General features: G+C 17.3%; 4 protein-coding genes and 4 non-coding genes across 8 annotated transcripts; 4 read left to right on the top strand and 4 right to left on the bottom strand.

The window, feature by feature from the left end:
* Window positions 1–661: 661 nt before the first annotated feature.
* Window positions 662–5794, top strand: PRELSG_0105100 (conserved Plasmodium protein, unknown function; the record flags this gene model as incomplete). The annotated part of the gene is made up of 1 exon (XM_028678445.1): window positions 662–5794. One exon carries the CDS (start codon window positions 662–664, stop codon window positions 5792–5794), a length of 5133 nt encoding a protein of 1710 aa, XP_028531412.1.
* A 538-nt stretch (window positions 5795–6332) lies between these two features.
* Window positions 6333–6405, top strand: PRELSG_0105000. Its single transcript has one exon. It is a non-coding gene; the product is annotated as a tRNA-Lys (tRNA).
* Window positions 6406–6916: 511 nt separating this feature from the next.
* Window positions 6917–6953, bottom strand: PRELSG_0104900. Its single transcript has one exon. It is a non-coding gene; the product is annotated as a tRNA-Lys (tRNA).
* A 599-nt stretch (window positions 6954–7552) lies between these two features.
* On the top strand, window positions 7553–7624 carry PRELSG_0104800. Its single transcript has one exon. It is a non-coding gene; the product is annotated as a tRNA-His (tRNA).
* A 443-nt stretch (window positions 7625–8067) lies between these two features.
* Window positions 8068–8140, bottom strand: PRELSG_0104700. Its single transcript has one exon. It is a non-coding gene; the product is annotated as a tRNA-Thr (tRNA).
* A 616-nt stretch (window positions 8141–8756) lies between these two features.
* Window positions 8757–11186, bottom strand: PRELSG_0104600 (DNA mismatch repair protein MSH2, putative; the record flags this gene model as incomplete). The annotated part of the gene is made up of 1 exon (XM_028678433.1): window positions 8757–11186. One exon carries the CDS (start codon window positions 11184–11186, stop codon window positions 8757–8759), a length of 2430 nt encoding a protein of 809 aa, XP_028531411.1.
* Window positions 11187–12040: 854 nt separating this feature from the next.
* Window positions 12041–13762, bottom strand: PRELSG_0104500 (conserved Plasmodium protein, unknown function; the record flags this gene model as incomplete). Its single annotated transcript, XM_028678422.1, has 1 exon — window positions 12041–13762. One exon carries the CDS (start codon window positions 13760–13762, stop codon window positions 12041–12043), a length of 1722 nt encoding a protein of 573 aa, XP_028531410.1.
* Window positions 13763–17842: 4080 nt separating this feature from the next.
* PRELSG_0104400 (conserved Plasmodium protein, unknown function) lies at window positions 17843–22303 on the top strand (the record flags this gene model as incomplete). The annotated part of the gene is made up of 1 exon (XM_028678411.1): window positions 17843–22303. One exon carries the CDS (start codon window positions 17843–17845, stop codon window positions 22301–22303), a length of 4461 nt encoding a protein of 1486 aa, XP_028531409.1.
* Window positions 22304–23718: the final 1415 nt, after the last annotated feature.

The following is a 23718-nucleotide window of genomic DNA, read 5'->3' as shown; positions in this document are numbered from 1 at the left end:
AAGAGATATGCACAATAAGTATTTCTCCCTATTTATATAAGTTATATGAATTTTATGAAATAAATTTTTAAAACGAATTCATTTTTCAAGTATCATTTTGCAGAAATTATATTTAGTGAAGGACATATAATTAAGTATATTCTTGCTCTTCAATAATTTAAAATGATGTACATTCATTTTTATTTTATCCTTTTAGTTTAATAAAAAAAAAAAAAATTATAGAAAAAGAATTTAAATCAATGAATAACATCAATTTTCTTCGTTAAAATTAATAAATAATAGGTAAGTTATATAATGAGTAATTATTCTCTATAAAATATAAGAAAAAAAAAAAAAAGGCAATATGTATATATACATATAATTGTATAATGGAGGAAAAAAAAAAAAAAAGACTTTAAAATGTGAGATACTTTTATAAGAAAATGAAGGAAAATAAAAAAAAAAAATTTTATTTTTGTTTTATTTTATTGCATTTTATTACACAATTTTTTTTTTTTTTTCTTTCCTTTTTAAAACATTTCACATTTTTTTTGTAAAAAATTATTAATAAAAAAATAATGAATTCACTATGAAAAATAGAAAAGTATAAAGAAAAACACAAGGTTAATATTTTTATATTTTTTTTTTTTTTTTTGTTTTGTTTTTAATTATAAATATTTAAATGGCTTATCATTTTTTTAAAAAGTTACAAAAAACAAGTAGTAAAGAGAATAAGTTAAATTATGAAAATAAAAATGAAAATATTGAAAGGTGGTTAAAATGCATTCTTGATATAAATAATAAAAATGTTGTTGATAACATCTTAGATGAAAGTAACAAAGATAATATTATAATAGTGGATGAATATAAAACATATGTTAATAATATCTTGAAATATACCGAAAAAATAAAAAATATAAAAAATGATTTTGATAATGAAAATACTAATATATCATATATTAAACAATTTTGTAAAATCTTAAATATAATTAGTGTGTACGAAAAATTAAAAAATAACAAAAAAGAATATGAAATTCTTACAAAAAATAATATATTCAATTTATTTGAAGAAATAATCCTAAACTGTTTAGAAATTTTGAATAAATTAACATGTTTAAATAAAGATATGTTTCATAAAAATAATGTAAAAATTGATTGTAATAAATTAAAAATATATATAAACAACTTAAATGTTCTATTTAAGGAAACTAATAACTGTGATTTATTATTTTCTATTTTCTATTTTGAAAATGATAATTCTATATACATTCTATATGATCTTATATTGCTATTACAAAAAATATATATCTATGATAACATAAATTTTTATTTTTATTTATATGATAATATATTTTATTCAAATAATATTAATTCCTATTACTTTAATTTATATTCCTTAAAATGTTTTCAAATATTATATAATGACTACTATTACGAAAGTAAACTAAACCTGAAAGAGCAAAATAACTTTGTTAAAAAAATGTATGACCATTACTTACTAATTATAAATAATTTAAGAAAAAAAAAATTTCTTTATATTAATTATCTTAATTTTCCTTTTAACTATTCAGAAGAAAGTTTAATTTATAAAAATAAAAATGAAAATTACTATATAAATGAAAATGAGGAATTTTTCTCTATTACAACTAATAAGAAATTTAGGTCATATATATTTTGCGAGGATAAAATAATTCAAAAAAATTTAAAAAAATTAGAATATTCAAAAAAATTAGACATGTTAAAAGCAGCTTATGATTCTCAAAACTCCTTTTTTTCAGATCATTATACAGATAGTGGGAGTATCTCAGAATATAAAAAAAAATTACAAGAAGATAAAATAGATAATGATAAATTAGATATATCTAGTTTTAGTAATTCATCGAATTATAATGAAGAGAAAAGTGAATTAAATCATGTTAAAGAGGATATGTTAAAAGATAAGAAATTAAAAAATTTGGAGATTCAGGATGATTCTACAAGTAGTAGTGATGATGATAAAAATGAAAGTCGTTATTATTTAAGTTCTGATTTATCAAGTAATTTTATTTCTTTTGATGAAGAGTTTGATGAAGAAAAAAAAAAGAAAAAAATAGAATTCTGTGAAGAAAATTTGTTTTTAATTATGTTTAGAAATAATAAAATAAAAAATATAAGAAATAATATTGATAGATTAATACTTCATAAAAACAACTTTATATGCAAATTATTATCAATATTAGATTCTAATAAAGATGCTTATCTTATAAATGAAATAATTTTATTATTTTTATTAATATCTGATAATAACATAGAAATTAAAAATATAATTACTTATGAAGGAGTAATCGAGACTATTATGAAAATAATTAAAGAGGAACACTATTACTTATTTAAAGAAATTTCTGATTTACAATTTTTATTTCAGGATACCAATTTAGAGATACATGATAGAACAAAAATTTTTAATTTTTCAAACAAGTTAAAAAAAAAAAAAAAAATAGAAGAATACATTTGTAATGAAAAAAGAGAAATACAGAATTATGAATTATCTCCATGTGACACCAGATACAATAAAAATGTTTTATCAGATAACTTAAAAAAAAAAATCAAATATCAAATTATAAAAGAAAAGGATTATTGTATCAATAAGGAAAGTAAAAGCAACTCAAATATATATCAACATGGTGAAATTAGGGAAGAAAGAGAAAATAATGAAGAAAAAGAATCTGAAAAAAAGGACGAAGAAAAAAAAAGAAATATTAGTTCTTCGAATGAAACAATTTTAAATAATGATTATATTTTGAATTTTACGAAAAAAGAAAATTTAAATAACGCAATTATAAATAAATTAGAGATTTATCTTGATAACATTTCCCTAAATGTAGACATAAAGAGTAGTTTATTACTTTTAAAGTGTTTAATAATAGATAGCGAATTTGGTTTAAAATATATTTATGAATTAAATATATTTCATGAATTTATTAAATTAATTATTAATTTATATAATATAATTATATATATTTATAAAGAATCTTTGCATAAATATTATAATAATACTATATTCTTTATTAATATATTTTTAGATATTATTTTTAGTGTATGCCGATTTAATAATAAAAATAATTATTATATAAGTTTAAAAAAGTTTAGTTCCATATTTCTTAGGAGTCAGTTTGTTCAATGCTCTTTTTTTTTTTTTTTTAAATTTACATTTATTTATTTATATAAAATGGCGTTAAATAATAAGAGAAATTCCAAAAAAATTAACAATAATGAAAATATACAAAATAATAATTCACATAAAAATTATGATATTGCATCTAATATTTCTCGTGTAATGGAAACAGAAAATAATAATTATAATAAAAATAATAGTTGTAACAATAATTTGTTCATAGAATATGAAAACATAATAGAAGTTTTCAAAAATACTAATTTTATAAATATTTTTAAATTATGCTGTAAATTAATATTTAATGATGAAAACTTTGATATTAATTTTTTGTTTAATAATTTTAATAATGATAATAACAAAAATGAAGGAAATGTATTAAATAAAAATGATGAGCATTTAGATATACATATTGAGGAGAATAAATTTATATTAGCAAGCTTTAAAAAAAAAAATTATTTTTATTTTGAAAATATTGTTAAATTCTATTTAAAGAAATTAAAAGAAGTTAAATATATAGATTTGCTACTAATTTTATTTTTTTATGATAAAAAAAATGATGTAATTCAAAAAAATATTTATGAGCTCTTCATGTGTTTATGTGAAAAGTATTCCATTATCTCTGATTATATTACTAAACTTTTTTTTTTTAAGAAAACTTGTTTCCATTATTATACCTTGCATAATATAAATAAATTTAAAAAAAAATTTTTAATAATTAAAAAATATTACTTAAAAAAAAAAATATATAATGATGATACTTTAAGTAAATACTACAAAATAATAAGAAAAAAAAGTTTTTTTTTTGAATACATTGCACAATTAGAATTTCTTCACAAAATATTCAGTTTAACTAGTGTTAATACAGAAAATGATGAAAATAATTCTCCTAAAAAAATTCTTAAAAACTGTGAAATTGATTTTGAAGAAATCATTTATTATAATAGCTTATATGTAAGTAGTTACAAAAAAAGGAGTAAATGTTACTTAAAGAAATTAAATAATAATATAAATAAACACATTTTAACTTTTAAAATAAATTTAATATTATACAGAAATAAAATAAATGAAAAAATATATAGTTTAAAATTTTTATTTCGCATGTTAAACTTCAGATGCATTAGTAAGAAGATCAAATGCCTAATTTGCGTTTACATAAGCATTTATTTATTTAAAAAAAAAGAAGACAAATTTAAAAAAAAATTACTAAATATAATTTTGGTAAAAGACATTTTTAATGTTATATATAGTTATCTTAACGATTTTTGCAAATATGTTTTTAATAAAAAATATTTTCATTTTTTATTTACAAATTATAAAAATCTTAATGAAAATATTAAAAACATATTAGACATTAAAAAGAAAAAGTACTTCTTTTACTACTCTAATGAGAAGTCTTTATTTTTTATTCATTATATTTATTCTAATTTTATTCATCATAAGATTTTCACATATTTTTTAAAGCAATCAAAAAATCAATTATATCAAAAAAGTGCCCTTAAGGATGAAATATCTATAAATAAAAAAGGTTTTTCTGTGAATAAAGATAATAAAAAAAGGATTCCATTAAATAAAAAGGAAATAAAAAAAAAAATATGGAGAGTAGAAAATAATAACAATCTAAATGAAAAGAAGGGAAAAAGGAAAAAGAAAGAAGATGAATTAGATGAAAAAAGTGATGATGAAGAAAACAAAGATAAACAAAAATATGAAGAAGAAGAAAGTGAAAAGATAAACGAAAATGAAGAAGAAAGAGAAGAAGAAAATTCTCAACAAAAGCATGAGAGAACAAAATTTGAGTCAGAAGAGATAAGGGAGGGCAAAATAAAAAAAAAAAAAAAAAAGAAAGAAAAAAAAAAAAATGATTATGGAAATAGAAAAGAAAAAAAAAAATTACTAACAAAAAATATCAATGAAGATATTTCATATCTAAGGCGTAAAATGGACAAAGAAGAGATGAAGAATATTGAAGAAAAAATTTACTTAAATAAAATTATTGAAAAAAAAAATGATATAATAAATAATATTTTATACTCCTATTTGTTACTAAAAGAAAAAGCAGATAAAATAGAAAAGGAAAATACAACCTTGAAAAATATTCTATCTTTGAAAGAAAAAGAATATTGTATTTTGTCCAATAATGATATGAATGATTTAGAAAATAAATATGTTATTTTATTAAAGGATTTTCAAGAAATAAATAACAAAAAAGAAAATTTAGATGATAAATTGGAAAAACTTACTGATCTGTTAATATTTTTATACGATAATGTTAGTGAATGCCGTTTATATATGCAGAACATTGAAAATATTGGTTTTTTCAAAAATAAAAAAGTAAATGATGAAGAAAAATATAGTATAGACGTGCAAGTAAATAATATAACAAATGATAAAATAAGTGAAAAAATGAATGAACATGTAGATGAAAAATTATGTAATAGAGCAAGTAGACTTATTTATAATAAAGTAGATAATCAAATAATTCATCAAATAGATAATCTATCATATGAAAAAACAACTAAACAAGATAAAAATCAAACAAATATGCAAGCAAATGATCAAATTAATAATGCATTGCATGAGAAAATAAAAATTGATGATAATAATGAAGGAAAAAATAATGAAATTGATTATTTATATTACAAAGAAGATAAGAAAATTTAAAAAAACAAAGACATGTAAATATACGTAATATATAACAATTCAGAATAAAATTTGAAAATTATTTAAAAATATTAAAATAAAAAAATTAAGGGAAAATGTTTAAAATAAATAAATGAAATTTTAATTCTTTTTTTTTGTTTATTTATATCTTCATCTCTCATTTTTAATATTTATTTTTTATGGCTTTTAAAAATTCAATAAACTTCACAAAATTTATAATAATTTTATTTTTAATAAATTCTTTTAAATATAATTTCAATTTGTAAAATTTTTAATTTTTCTTATAATGCAATATATATATATATAATTTTGTTAGAATACTATTTAATATTTTAAAAAAAATAAATGCAATAAAATATTTTAACATTTATATTTCATATGTAATTATGCTTAATATATTTATAAATAGTTTTTTATTAGAAAAAAGTAATAAATGATATCGAATACTTAGAATTTTTTTTAAGACATCGTATTTTTACTAAAATAAAGAACATCAAATTAACTTTTACATTAGGATACAAGTCAACAGCCTCTTTAGCTCAGTTGGTAGAGCGCCAGACTTTTAATCTGGTGGTCAGGGGTTCGAGTCCCCTAGGAGGCTCTTTTTAATAAATACCTTTTAATTATATAATGCTTTCTAAAAAAAAAAAAAAAATTATTACAATCTACAATTTTTACAAGTTTTTAAATTTATTCATTTAAATATATAGTTAAATGGGAATACATTAAAATTTTAAATCAAAAGGTTCATTACTGGTATATTTAATTAAAAACATGCATTTATCTTTATATTCCTTTTAGGAATTAAAATTATTTTAAAATAAAGAAAATTTAAAAAAAAAATATTAATTTAAATATATATGAATTATATTTTTTAAATTTTGAATTAAAAAAAAAAAAATTAAAATAAACAATAAACAAAGTTATACAAGTTTTAGATATTTATATATTCTTAATCTTTTATAAGATTGTAAAAAGAATTCTTTAATTTATAATTTTATATTAATCTCATATAAAAAACTTTATAATAAATATTTATATATCTTTAGCCAAATACTTAAGACAAATTCCAATATGTAAAATAATAATAAAATTTAGAAATTATAGAAAATTTTTTTATATAGCCATCTAGGGGGCTCGAACCCCTGACCACCAGATTAAGAGTCTGGCGCTCTACCGACTGAGCTAAGATGGCGATTATTTAATACTCTCATCACAAAATTATAAAACAATAATGATAGGAAAATATTGATATTTTAATATTCTATTAAGAATTTTTCTTTATTATAATATGTTACATATGATATATGATTAAAAATTAACATCTCTAAAAATATATTATATGAATATTTGAAATATCTATTAACTGCTCCTTCACTTTATTTTTTTTGAATTTTCTATAAGTAAATATTCATAGTTAATTTTATAAACGATCCTTATAAGATTATTAGCATTAATTTTATGTATGTTAATTTATTTGTTATACTTTTAAATATATTTTACTTAATATATGTAAAGATTTACGTTCAAATTATTTATTTCTTTTTATTTTTTATTTTCTCATAATATAATAAATTTCTATAAAAAAAATCATAGTGAATTATTTCTTGTTTTGAAATTTTTACATAAAATATTTAAACATAGTAATAAAATATAAATTTCAAGTGTAAATTACAAAAAAAAAAATTATGTGAAACAAAAATGATATGATATTTAAGTATATACTTGTTATTAATGTCCAAATCGTCTAGTGGTTAGGACTCCACGCTGTGGACGTGGCAACGTAGGTTCGAATCCTGCTTTGGACATTTTTAATAATGGGGTAGTTAAGCTAAATTGAAGCTTTTTTTAAGAAATTAGAAAGATATTTGAATAATTTTTAAATATTTTTAAAGAAAACGTATTATTCTCATTTATATTCTTACAATAGAAAGTATAAAATGTATATTTTCCCTTTTTGTAAAATTGAAAGACGTTGAATTTTTATAATAAAGGAAATATAAAAATTACTTTAATGGACAAAAAAAAAAAAAAATTAGTAAAATTTCGTAATTAAAAACTATTATAAAAAACTATAAATATGTATATGTAGAAATTAAGATATCCACTTTTATCTTTTAATACATGTAGATTTTTTTTTTTTTATTATAAGGAAAAAATTTTGAGTAATTTTATTTTGTATTTTATGTAAAAATTTTTTTAATTTTCATATTATTTATCTAAAATTTTTTTTTTATATGTAATATTTTACTTTTGATTATTTATATAAAAAGAGCCTACAACCGGAGTCGAACCGATGACCTTCCGCTTACTAGGCGGATGCTCTACCAACTAAGCTATGTAGGCATTTTGTTATATATATAAAAAATAATCATAAAACATAAGTATCTATTTAATAAAAATTAATAAATTTATATTGTGTAATGTTTTTTTTTTTTATAAAAAAAAATTAAAATTTTCATAATAATCATTATGATATATATTATAGTATTAAGAATTAGAGTTATTTAAGTTATTAACATAATATTTTTTAAGGAATTTAAGACAAAACGTGCATTAAATAGTAGATTTTTTTAATAAACTATCTTCTATTTTCTATCTTATTTTATATATTTTAATAACTATCACTTAAAGGAGTTGCAAGATAGAAGTGATGAAAAAAAAATTACATTTAATTCTATTATGGAATAATTTTAACTTATGATTAAAGTGTTTACATATATATAACATATAAAATCACATGATGTTACTAGATCTAAAATATTTACTTCATTATGAGTATATTTATTAACTTTTAATACTTATTATTTATAATTTTTTTTGTTTATAATATTAATACAAGAAAATAAATAAAAAAAAAAAAGAAAAGTACATAAATAAATAAAAATAAATATATTTTATTATCATCATATTTATAAATATTTTATTTTTTTTTTTTTTACATATGATTAACAAAAAGACGCTATATCTCGTTTAATATTTCTTTTAGGGCAGAATAACTTTCCTTTACATTAGAAATAAATTCTTTTTCTTCATTTACATTGAAAATATTTTTTAAATGCATTTGGTATTGATTACAAGTATTTATCTGATCATTTTCCAGGTTTTTTAATTTTAATTTGGTTTTGAAATAATGCCTATTTTCTACTGATTCTAATTCTTTAGATTTTTCAAAAGCTTTATCAATAACATTTTTTGGTAATTTGGCTATTTGTGCAACATGAACTCCATAACTTTTATCAGCATATCCTTTTTTAATTTCATATAAGAAGGAAATTTTTTTTCTTTCTTTATCAATTTTAGCTGCAACATGATTATTGATAACACTTGGGCATTCTTCCTCTAAATTTGACATTTCATGAAAATGAGTAGCAAATAAGCAGAAGCATTTTATTTTGTTTAAAATATAATTAGCAATAGACCAACTAATACCAAATCCTTCATAAGTAGAAGTCCCTCTTCCTAATTCGTCAATAATTACTAGGGTTTTTTCATCAGCATTTTTTATAATAGCAGAAATTTCAATCATTTCTGAAAAAAAAGTAGATATTCCTTTAAGTTGTATATCCGAAGAGCCAACTCTACACATAATTTGAGAGAAAATTGGTAGCTTTGCATAAGAACAAGGAACAAAAGAACCTAATTGAGCCATTAGGCATATCAAAGCTATTTGCCTGATATATGTACTTTTTCCTCCCATATTAGGACCAGTAATTATATTTAATCTTTTATCATCTTTATTCATATAAACATCGTTAGGTATAAAATTATTCATTAATAAAAAATTTGATTCAAGTAAAGGATGACGAGAATCCTTCATTTGTAAAATGCGCCCATTTTCTTCTAATATTGGTCTTACATATGAAGATATACTTGATGTACTAGCTAAAGCAAAAGAACATAATACATCAATTTCTGAAATAATTTCTGACAATTTTATAACTTGTTCCCAATAAGAACATGCTACTTGTATAGCTTTATCAGCTAGTTCTTGTTGAGCTATATTATAATCATACAATATATTTTCGTATTTTTTACATAAATCTTTTAATTTATTTGTATGAAATAAAATCTCACTTTTGTTCATTCTAACTTGAAAATAAACTTTTTTTCTTTGTTGTATGTAATTTATATCTTTTTTTACTGCCCTAAATAAAAATACATTAGTATTACATTCTACTAATTTAATATCTTCTTTAGTTCCTATTTTTTTTGTTCCTTTTAAAAAATTGATATCTTCTTCTACTTCTATTTTATGTTCTTTTATTAAATTATATACATGATCTTTTTCATTTGCTAATTTTTCTAGATGTTCATCAAATTTACGTGATATTATGTAATTATTGTTTTCTATTTCTTCAAAATCAACAGTTAATTCTACTAGCTTTAAAAATGAGTCAAAACTAATAATAATATTTTTTAAAGGATTTAAAAAATTATTTTCCAATGTTTTTCTGTATCTTCCTTGATAATCACTTAAACAATAATAAATTTTTTTTGATACAATTATACAATCATATAATTTAACTAAATCTTCAATAGTACACCAATTTTTATTTCTACTAATTTTTTTCTTATCATTAATTGTATTTGTGACTAATTTAAATTTCTTAATTATATGTTGTAAATCACACACTTTTCTTAAATAGTCTGACTGTATAATAGATCTTGTTACACTATCTTCTTTTAATATTTCTACCATATCTAATCTTTCATTTATTTTTTTTAAATCTCTTATTGGATGAGTAATCCATTGTAGTAGTTTCCTTTCTCCTATTTTTGTTTTACATTTATTAAGAAAGCTATATAATGTTATTGAATTAGCATTTTTTTTTTTTTCTTCAGATTTATCTTGAAATAAGTTCAAGGAGATAATTGCCGCTTTATCTAACTTTACATATTCATTAATGTTATAATTTTTTAAAGTACACTTACTAATTGCACTATCATCATTAAGTAAACTTAAATATTTTATTATACTACACAATGACTTGCATGCAATTGATAAATTTAAAAATGATATATAATTCTTAATATTATTTTCTTTTAATAATTTATTTAAGTCATTTTCAATAGATTCCGATTGAAAATCATTCTTTGATAACTCTTCTAACTTTATTTCACATAAATTTAATATCATTTTTATTCTTTTATCATCTATTGAATCATTACTAGATAAAAATAAAAAACAGGAAGGTCTACACTGAATTAAAATGGATTCTAAAGTAGTAAAGTGCTCATTTTCTATATATTCACATAAAGAAAACTCATTAGTATCTAAATTATAAATGCATATTCCAACATATCTTATGTTACTTTTTATTTCTAAATTAAAGCTTATCACAGTATTACAATCTAATATAGATGTGTTAGGTAAAATGTTTTCGCTCATTTTTATCGATAAAAATTATATATAATTAAAAATAAGATAGCAGATAAACATATATATATATATATATATATATATATGTAATAAATAAAACGAAATAATAGAAATATTGTTTTATTGTAAAGAAAAAGTTAAAAAAAAAAAAATTATAAAGTCATAAAATAATAATAAAAAATAAAATCATACTATAAAATCAATTATAGTTAATTTCCTACAAACGATACCTTTATAGTTAATGAATTATATTTATTTATAACTTTCATTAAATACCTTTCTATAAACTTCAAACTTATTAAAATATTATGCTAAACATTATTAGATTATTTAAAATTCATTTTATTTTTTTTTTTTTTATAATTCCAATGCTTTATTATTTTTATTTAAAGATTTTTATACATTGGTGTTTAATTATTTCTAATTAAAAATTAATAAAAATGGTTATTTCAATTGTTACTATTTTTTCTTATAGAAATAATTTATTCTACTATCGTTTAATATAAATCGTTTTAGATAAATAAATATATGAAAGAAATCGAAAATAACTAATAGTAATAAAATTTATCCTTGTCTTTTTTCTTTTTTTTTTTTAATAAAATATAAACTTTTTGTAAAAAATATATTTATAAGCTTCAAATAAAAATTATCTTCTAATTTTATTAAAAATTACAAAAAAGATAAAAAAAAAAGAAAAAGTTTCTTTAATATCAAATAGTTTTTATAAAAATTTAAATGAGATAATAAATTTGAAAAATAAGCTTTATATATGCATTTTTTTTTTTTTCTTTTTGTTTTATAAATATATATATAATAGTATATATCAAATAAATGTAAAAAAAAAGAAAAATTATAAATTTTTTTTATTTCTTTTTTTTGTATATTTCTATATCTACAGTAAAGAATACATTATTGTTAGCATTACTATTTAAGCATATATAATTTGAGTTTTTTTTATTTATATATTGCTGTAATACTCGAAAAATTTCTTTTTCTAAAGCGGATTTTTTCATATTCATAACATCTTCATTTTTATTATGTATAGAATAAATAAATATTTTACAGTAAAGTAATTTCAAAAAAGGAAGCTGTACAAAATGAAATATATTTTTTTTGGAAAATAATTCATGTAAAAATAATTTTATATTTTTATTTATAAAATTTTCTGAAATTTTTATTTTATCTATATAATAGTTCTCTTCTGTTTTGCTTTGACCTGTAATATTTACATTGCATTGATTTTTAAAATTATTCCTTTTTTTTTGATTTTGCAGTACATTTTTTCCAAATTCTTTCATCATTTTGTTTATTTGTTTACCATATGTCTCCTTATTATACAATACTTCACCATATATTTTAGGAATCAAATCATTTATAATATATAAGAGTAGAATACATTTCTTCATAAATGATAAATTACTTAAATAAATATCTTTTTGACATAATAAAATAAAATTGATGTTATTATTATTTATTTTACTAAGGTTTGTTAGATTAAAATAATTAACTTGATGCTTATATAATAAATAAAATAGTGTAGAAGAAATATAAATACACAATAAGATATGAGGAATTTTCTTTGAAATATTTTTTACAACATAAGAGGAAGATAAATAATTTATAAAACTCATGATCAGGTTATCTATATATTTTTCTTTTCTTAGAAAATCATTTTCTACATTTAAATAGGTTACTATATTATTGAATTTATTATAAATCAAACTAAATATATAAATAACTAAAATATAAAAGTAGGTATTTAAAAAAGATTCAAAATAAAAAAATAAATTATTTTTTGATAAGTAAAACATTATTTGGCTTATTTCGTGAAATTTTAGATAAGTAATGTTTTTGTATAGCTCTAAATTAAAAGAGAAACAATTTTTCCTATTAAAAAGATTGTTATATATAATGTTTCTTGTTGTTATTTTAAAAGGAGAAATATAAAAACTATAGTAGAAATATTGATTTAAAAATACAAATGGGTATATATTATTAGAACTAAAACATTTATATAACTTAATAAATAAATGAGCATCTCTTATTTTATTATTCTTACTTTTCATATCAAATAATATTAAATATTTATTATGATTGTAAAAATTGTGCAAATTTTTTAATTTCATTTGTTTTTGCTGCCCATGCATATTTTTAAAAAAATTAGGAGAACATATATTAAGTGAGCATAATAGCAAAATGTTATATATCAAATTATAATATTCATTCATAAAATAACATTTATATTTTAAAATATTGCAATTATATACATGGTTTATTATAAACTCATTTTTAAAACTTAATATTCTGAGAATAGATGAATTATTTATTACCGTACATATATAATACATAAGTTTCTTATTAAAATAGAAATCTATATTTTGCAAAAAAAATAATTTAAAGCAATCTTCCAAAGAAAAATACAAAGAATATTTATAAAATATAAAATTATAAAAAGGAATACAATTAAAAATTTTGTTTTCATTTTTAATTTTAAATATTTTTTCAATGAAAATTTTTACAATTAAATTTTTTCTATATTTTTCTGAATTAAAACTCCTATTTCTAGCAGGTATCATTAAGCTCATTTTTCTTTTAAGAATCATTTTTTATGCCTTTTTTTTTTCTTCTTTTATTTTAGGAAATCCACTAATTTCACTTTTTATATTATCATTTTTATTATTGTAATTTTGAATATTCTATACTTTAAAATTGTTTTTGCTATATCATCTTTTTTATTTATTTATATTTGATCTTGTTGAAAAATTTATTAAAATATTTTTATCCTTTATTTATTTTTAAAATTTGATCTTAACTCAAAAATGTATCAGAACAATTTTTATACTTTATATAAAGTATATTATTCTATATTCATATTATAAACTTAAAAGAATTGACATATTTTTCTCTAAATAAAAGAAAAAAAAGAAATATCAACATCATATATACATATTCATAATTTAAATAGTAAAAATTAAATCAATAAAATTATCTAAAGATTACTATTTTCTTTCTTAAAAAAAATAAAATAAAATAAAATAAACATTGTAGATATACCTTTGAGAAGTAAAACATGCTTCATAAAATTTGAAAAAAAATATATATTTTTATTTATAACATTATTTAATATTAGTATGTTTTAAGGTATATAATTTCTTAACTAAAATCAAAAAATATGGAATAATGAAACTTTTCAATATTAAATTATTTCTTCTGGTGGTTTTTCCAATGATTTTAGAAAAAAAAAAAAAAAAATTTTCATACTTTAATTTCCTTGAAATATATAAAAAATATTCTCTAGTATTATTATAATATATATTAATATAAATATAAAAATGTTTTGCTCTTATATTTACTTTTTTAGATTCATTATTTTAATACACAAAGACGAGGATACTTTTTAAATTTTCAATATTTCGATGTAAACATTATTTTTTTTTTTTGGTAATTTATATATTTTATAGGGAAGAATAAAAGAAAAATAAAATTGCATGTATTTAAAAATCAAAATACTTTAAAAGAAAAAAAATCATAATTAAACTTTTCTATTCTTTTATTATTAATATTTATAAATTCATAACAATTAATTTCAATAAAATTTTTAATAAATATATATATCAAAGGCAAACATAATTAAAAAGAATATATATATTTTTTCTTATGAAGTAAAATACTCTTTAAATTTTCAAACGTAACAGGTTATTAGATACAAAGATTTTTTTCTTTATAAATGTTTTCTTTCTAATTTATTTTTATATATTTCTTAGAAAAAATATCTTGGAATTTTTTCACTTAATTATATCTATAATACTTTTAATAAACTAATATATTAATTCCTGATATATAAATTTCCCAGATTAGTAATTTAATTTAAACTTTTTTAAATAAAAGGAATGAATTTTTCAATTTTTTTATAAGAAATAATAAATGTATATTTATATAAACTTAAAGCAAAAAAAAAAAAAAAAATAAAAATAAAATAAAATAAAATAATAAAAAAAGCAGTGTTCCTTAAGTATTGAAATATAATCAATTTAAAAGAAAGCTAATTTTTCAATTAATTATAATTTTCATAAAAGTAATTATTTAAATGTATCATTTAAATGTCGTTGTATAGTACATCGATATATGTTTACATAAAATAGTGTAAACATAAAAATTAAAAAAAGAATATATTTGTTTCTAGAATAATTAATTAAAGCTTACTTTGATTCCTTTCATAATAGAAAATTTTTGTCTTTTGAATTATTTTAATTTTTTTTTTTTTTTTTTTCCCACATTTTTTGTGTGCATCATTAAAGTTATAAAAAGTCAATTATTTTATAATAATAAAAAAAATATATATATATATATATATATATTTATATACACATATATGTATTAATTGTTTTTGTTAAAATAATTACTAATTTTCTTTTGGTATAATTTCGTAGCAATGTACTTCGGTGATGAAAAAAAATTGTTCTCATATTTAATTTTCTCTAATTACATGCACTTTTTATTATTGTTTTAAAACTTTTATATTTACATATTTCTAATTTTTAAGATTTAAATTAAAATATAAAAAAATAAATAATTTTTATTTTTCTATACAATTTATATATTATATTATAGGTAAAAGTGTTTATGAAATAATAAAAATATAAATAAATAATTCATTTTATTAATGTTCTAACGAAAATATATATACATATATATTTTAATAAATATTTTATATAATTTAAAATTTGAGTTATACAAATTAATATATAGCTATTGAAAAACATAAATACATATATATAAATATATTTTTATGTAAATAAACTAAAAATGAAAGAACAATAACAAAAAAAGAAAAATTGTATGCTTTCAATATATATGTGCTTAAAAAATTATATATATATATATATATATATATATATATATATATATTTATATGCATATATATATATAGGAAAATTATTTTTTATTTATAAAATTCATTAATTTTTAATTATAATAATAATTGATTTTTATTTTTGTTCTAATAAAGTTTTATATAATTTAAATAAACATTCAGTGTATATTTTTTTTTTTTTTTCTAAATGTTAAATCTATTTTTTTTTTTCTTTCTCTTTTTTTTTTTTGATTTAATTTTATATCATTTATCACAATATAAAGAATTTTAACATCTTATACATGAGCATTTACTTATTTTAACTTTTTATAATTAATTTCATTACTACGTGTTATTCATATATTTTAAAAAGTAATGTAATATTTTAATTTTTAAAGATAAGTTTTAATAAGTGTTAATAAAATTGTGTTTCAATGAAATATTTTAGTTTAGATGAAAATCTTTAACATTTAATTTCCTTATAAATATTTAAAGAAAATTTTAAATATAAATGCATTTGTCAATACTTTTATAATTCCATTCTTTCTATATGTTCTTTTTTCTTTTTTGAACACTAGTTATTTTATTTTACACTTTTTTTTTTTTTTGAGTCTTTCAAATATTTTGTTAAATAGTTGTTTGTTTTGTTTCAAATTACTACTGCATGTTTTTACTTAATTAAAATATATCATAAGAAATTTAATGTTTTATATATGAACAATAAAGGTTTTTTACTTCTAATTATAATTTAATATATATATATATATAAATATGTATGTATATATATTTTTTATGGTTAAGATATTCATCAATATTTTTATATAAGTATATTTTTTATTTATTTAAGAAGAATAAGATTTATATTTATAGAAAAAGAAAATCTTTGTTATATATTATACTGATAAAAAAAAGTTTTCTATTATTTGAAAAGATGATATCTTTCATATTTTAATAATATTATTTTATATGTAAAAAAAAAAAATATTATATTATTTTTTTTTTTATTTGTTATCAAAGGAATGATGAAATATGAAGTAAAAAATATAAGAAATAAAATATAGCACTTATACAAATAGAAACTTTTCGCATCTTAAGAAAAAATTGTATGTATATATTTATATACATAACAAATGTTATTTAAAAAAAAAAAAAATTAATTAAAAAATAATCATATAGCTACTAAGGATAAAATAATATTAAATATTTATCTCATATTTAAAAATTTAAATATAACTTGAAATATATATATATATATATATATATATATATATATATATATATATATGTGTATATAAAATATTGAAGAGATGGACGAATATGATAAAAAAAAGAATAAAATCAATATAAATTTTTTCATTTTTTACTTAAAAATTGTTATCTTTAATTTTTTTATTTTTCTACATACAAATATTCATAATTTTTTTAAAATTACAAGAAAATATATACAGTAGATTATATAAAAATTGCAAGGTTAAAAAAAAAAAAAAAAAAAAAAAATTAAGGAATATTGATAAACAAAAATATTTAAGCAATTAAATAATAATTTTTTTTAAATAAATTAAAAAAGATTAAAATTTTTATTTTAATAATATTAACAAAAATATTGCATATAAATAATTTTATTCCAAAGAAGAAAAAGAATATAGAATTTTAATTATTTGAATACATATATAAATATATATATATATTGAAGTAAAAAATATAAAGTATATTAGATTGTTTTATTTCATCATAACATATATTTATATGTACATTACCTCCTTTTAAGAAAAATTTAACAATTTTATAAAAATTAAAAATACAATATAAAAAAATGAACAATAGTGAAGAAAATATTAATTCAAATATGGGAAAGAAGAAGTATGGGAAAAAAACAATTAAAAATAATGAAAAAATAGGTAAAGAAAAAATAGAAGAAAATAAAGACATGAATATAGATAAATATTACAATAAAAATTCAGCTGATAGTTGTAATGAAAAAAATATACTGAATAAAACAGAAGATGAAGAAAATGAAGTAAAAAAAAGTAAGGAAATACAACATCAAGAATCAGAACAAAAGGAAGAAGTAGAAAAAGAGGAGAAAAAAAAAAAAAATAAAAAAAAAATGAATGAAGAAAATTTAGAAACTGAAAAAAATTTACTTGCTAATAAAAATGAATATATTAAGACAAAAGAAGAAAAAGAAAGAAATATGGAAAATAATGAAATGGAAAAATGTGATAAATATTCATCAAATGCTAAAATTTCTGAAAAAAATAGGAAAATGGAAACAGAAAAAAATGATACAATTTTTAGTAATAATAATAGTAATGAATGGAGAAATCATAATAATGAAAATATAAAGAATGGCTTAATATATCATTCAAAAAATAATAATATTAATGATATGGATAATAAAGAAAAATATAATGAATTTAATTCTTCTAATAAAGATTCAAGCAAAAAAAGGAGTTCTAACAAAAATGAAAATACAAATGTGGAAAACAATTATAATAGCATAAATAATTATTCTAATAAAAATAATTTTAAATATGATTATAAAAATAATAAAAATTATAATTTAAAATCAAATAAAAATTATAAAATGCCCTTAATTAATAATAACAGTACGATAAGCTATGGTGAATTTAATCCCAATGAAACCTTGATTGAACCTATTAATAACATGTGCATATATAACAATACACCAAATTATAACTATTTAACTAATTATTCCTGCAATTACCCATATAATTATTATGTTGATGAAAATGATAAAAATATTGATGTACCTAATTACTATACACCTAAAATGTATGGAGAAACATACAATGAAAATAATTATGATATTAGATATAATTACAATATGATTAATGATTTTTATAATTATTTTCCTTTGAACTATTATTATTACAATTTTAATAATCATTATTTTGGGAACTCTAATTTTAATAATGGGAATAATATATATCATGATAATTTAAAAAATAGAAAAAATAAAAAATTTTTATATGATAAGAATAAAAAGAAAAATTTAAAGAATATAAATTCATCCAATTTATATAATGAACTTAAAAACAGAGTAATAGAAATATTTAAAAGAGAAAATATGATGTCAGATGATTATTTATTATACTACATGTATAATAATATAAAATTAAATTTTGATATAATAGCCAAACATCCATATATATCTCCACTAGTTAATAATAATATTAATATATTAGCTAGTGTTTTAAATGATTTAAAATATATTAACCTGAATAAAAAGGAGAGTGAAAATGAAAAAATGAATACAGATAATAATAGCACTTTAAATCCTAATTGTAATATCGATAACGTTTCAAATGATAAAAGTAATGTATCAAGTAATATATCAAAAAAAAATGACGTAAATAAAAATGAAATTAATGATGAAGCAAATTCAAAAGAACAGAAAAACATAAGAGAAAATAAAAGCTTCTTAGAAAATAAAAATTGCCTAGAAGAAAAAGAAAATAATAATATTATAACAAGTGAAACAATAGAAAAAAATGAAAATGACAAAAGAGAAGATTATATTATCAACCATGATAATAATATAAAAGTTCTCAATTCAGAAGAAACTTCACTAACCCCTGAAAAAAAAATAAATAATTCAGAATTAAATGAATTATTAAAAGATTCTAATGAATTAAATAATAAAAATAATAATAATTCAAATAATGAAAATGCTATTAATGATAAGGAATGCATAAAAGAAAACAATGAAAATAATGTAAATATTACAAAAAATGAGGAAAGTTATTTGGAAGAAATAAATAAAGAAAAACACTTAAATAAATCTAAAAACAATGAAATTAAAAATGATAAAAAGGATATCAATAATGAAGGTGATGATGCTGAAATAGAAGATATTAAAAAAGGAGATAATACAAAAGATGGAAATAAAGCACGTGAAGATACTTTTGATGGAAATTGCACAAATAAAGAAAAGAATATTAATAATGAAAATGATTGTGATCAAAAAAAAAAAAAAGAAGAATTTGCAAATAATGAAGATAATTTTACAAATGAAAATAAAAATAAAAATAGCAGTAAAAGCAAAGGTGTGAGTGAATTAATTAATAATCCCAAATTATCATTTGAAGAAGATAATAAAAACTTTTTATTAAATTTAAATAACAAAAGAAATATTATAATTATTAGAGATATAAATTCTCATCATATTAATATAATAAAAAGTATTGTATTAAGTTGCCCAAATATTCAATCAAGTGATGTGTTAAATATTAGAAATGATATAAACAATACTATATTTATTACTTTAAAAAATGAAAAGAAAACAGAAGTATTAGCTCAATATTTAAAAACCAAATCAGTAAATGATAAGAAATTAAATGTTAGAATAAAAACAACTCAAAAGATTCAAAATATAATTGAAAATAATATTTTTAAAGGAGGAAACAATAATACAGCTATTAATAATAATAATAATAGAAATAATAATAATAGCAGCAGTAGTACTACTACCACTCCTACTACTACTAATAATAATCATCTAAGTATGATAAATAGTACTATACCATTAGGTGCAAAATCACCTTTTAATTTTAATAATTTATACTTTATTCCAAATACTTTAAATAGCTATGATAATATATATGGAAATAGAAATAATAATAGTAGTACTAATTTTGATTCTTATTTAAATTATTATAATTACAATGTTAATAATTCTTCATACAATTTCTTTTCTAATATGAATTCTTGTGATTCATATAATGCATATAATATTTATAATAACTCGTATGGAGCAAATAATGATATAAAAAATAAAAATATTTATAATAAAGGAATGAAATATTCAAGATTAGATAATATTGTTAGGTATAACGACAACTTTAATAATATGGGATATTACTCTAATGCATATAATAACCACAATCATGCATATAATATATATCAGGAAAATAGTAATAATAAAAATGAGAATTTTATTGAAGAATCAAAAAAATATCAGTTAGATAATATAAATGACAAAAGATCTTATAGTAATCGAATGAATAAAAACCTAAAAGGAGATATAGATAATAAGATTATAACTAATACTACTGCTACAAGTACTACTAGTAATAGTACACATAAATACAATAATAATAACAGTAATAATAATAATAATAATAATAAAGAAAATGATAATAATAACAATAATAATAGTGGTAATAATAATAATAATAATAATAAAGACAATGATAATAATAATAATAACAATAATAATAGTAACAATAATAACAATAATAATAATAGTAACAATAATAAAAATAACAGTAATAATAATGACAATAACAATAACAATAGTAATAATAACAATAATAACAGTAATAATAATAATAATAGTAGTAACAATAATAAAAATAACAGTAATAATAATAACAGTAATAACAATAATAATAGTAGCAATCATAATAATAATAATGATAATAATACAGACAATAATAATAATAAGAAAAATTTAATGAAAATAAATGATTTTAATAAAAATTCAAAACCAAGATATAATAGAAAAGGGTCCCTAACAAAATATGATACATTCTCTCTTAAAATTGATTCAAAATCTTTTGATAAAAAGAATGGTAAAACATATTTCAATAAGAAAAATAATAAAAGTGTAGATAAAAAATCAGATTATATAGCTGAAGGAGATAAAGAAAAAAAGAAAAAAAATGAAGGAAAAAAGAAAGAAGATTTATCGTCAGAAGAGTTTAGTGATATAAATAAATTAAAAGAAGAGGAAAACAAAAAAATAAATTCAAATGTAAAAAGTGAAGAGAAAAATAGTGAAATAGATCAACAAAAGAATAAAGAGAATGAAAATAATAATGAAAATCAAGAAAATGAAAAGAAAAAAACATATAAAATAGAGAAAAAAAGTAAAAAAGAAGCATACAATCGAAACGATTATTTTTTTAATAACGATTCAAAAGAATATTCAAAAAATAATAATCGAAATATACCTAGAAAAAGTTATAATAATAAATATTATTTAAATAAAGAAAAAAATTCAGCGAACTATGAAGAAAAAAGATCATTTAAAAATAAAAATAAGATAGATGACAACAATAACATTAGTAGTAACACAAATGTAAATGCTCAAAATTTAAAGAAGTATTCTTATATTGATATAATGGATTCCTGTAAAAAATTAACGAACGTAGAAGCTCCTGAATGTATAGAAAAGTTAATAAAAGATAATGTCTCCCTTTTTAGAAAACATGATGATCAATTTTTCTGGAAATTAAACGTCTTCTAATATAAAGTTCATAAAAGATGCTACATAAATTATCTCAATTTTCTACTATATATACATATTATATTTATTTGGAAATTACCTAAATATTTATGCAGATATATATACTTATATGAATTAATTTTTATAATTCAATTTTTATATAAAAAGACGTATACGTATGTAACCATTATACTTTAAACATTAAAATACGAATTTTCTTCTACTTTCATTTTTATATATTATTCTTTTTTATTTATATTATATTTAAATTTTTTTTATTATAATTTATTTTTTTATATTTTTATTTCATTTTTATTTTAACTTTTTGCTTTATAAGTAGTTTCTATTTTTTTAAGGATCTTTAATTCCTTTTATTTTTATTTTTTTTTTTTTTCAGCATACCATATGCTATATTCATGTTATTTTTATTAATTTTTTTTTTTTTTTATCATTTTTATTACTATTATTATATGTGTTGTTTCTAAAGCATTTTTATTATTTTTGAATTTAACTAATAACTATTTGTTTTCCTTTTTTTCTTTTTTATTCTACAAATTTTAATGTTTTAATGCTCTTTATTATTTTTAACACTCTATTATTGATTTTTCTAATGTATCTTTATATGTTGTTCTATTTTAATTATTTATAAAAATGTCTTTAAATATATAGTTTTATATATTCTTTTTATTTCTCTTTTTTTTTTCAAGTTGTTCTTTTTATTATGTTCTATCTTTTATATTATTGTTTTTACCCTTTCTTTTACTTATTTATATTAAACTTATATTTTTTTTTTAATTATCTTTTATTTATTTATAAAAACTAATTTTAATATATTCTAAAGTAATACGAGAAAATAAAAAAAAAATGTTGCAAAAACTTTCTATTTCCATCTATTTAGCTTTCATATTATTTTATTACAGTATAGATATTATACTTATAATGATAAAAAAAAAAAAAAATTAAATTAATTTCATAATATTTAAATGAGATACATTAAATATAGTACCTTTTAACTGTTAAAGAAATTATCTATAAATCAGATCTAGTACATAAATTCTAAATGAATAAAACAAAAATTAAACAGAAGAAAATAAAATACAAAAAAATTTAAATAAAATATTTATTCATTTATTTTATTTTATTTTTAATTATATTTGTGTGTATAAACATTAGTAAAATATGTATATATTTTTATTTTTTTTATTTTGAATTTGATTAAAAAAAATTTTAATTTTAGTGTTATTAAAAATTTCAAGGGATAAAAGGGGACTTTTAGAAAAATTTCCTTTTTCTCTGCATAATTGAGCAATTGTAATATACTTTATTTATATAAAAACATTTTTCATTCTTTTTAAATCTATTTTTTTCATATACTTATTTGTAAAATATTTTATCTTTTGTTTTAGTGTTTATTTTTTTAATAAAGTATTAATCAT

The sequence above is a fragment of the Plasmodium relictum genome (genome assembly GCF_900005765.1).
Source record: "Plasmodium relictum strain SGS1 genome assembly, chromosome: 1".
Classification (NCBI taxonomy): Eukaryota; Apicomplexa; class Aconoidasida; order Haemosporida; family Plasmodiidae; genus Plasmodium; species Plasmodium relictum.
This window is presented reverse-complemented; position numbering and strand designations above follow the sequence as displayed.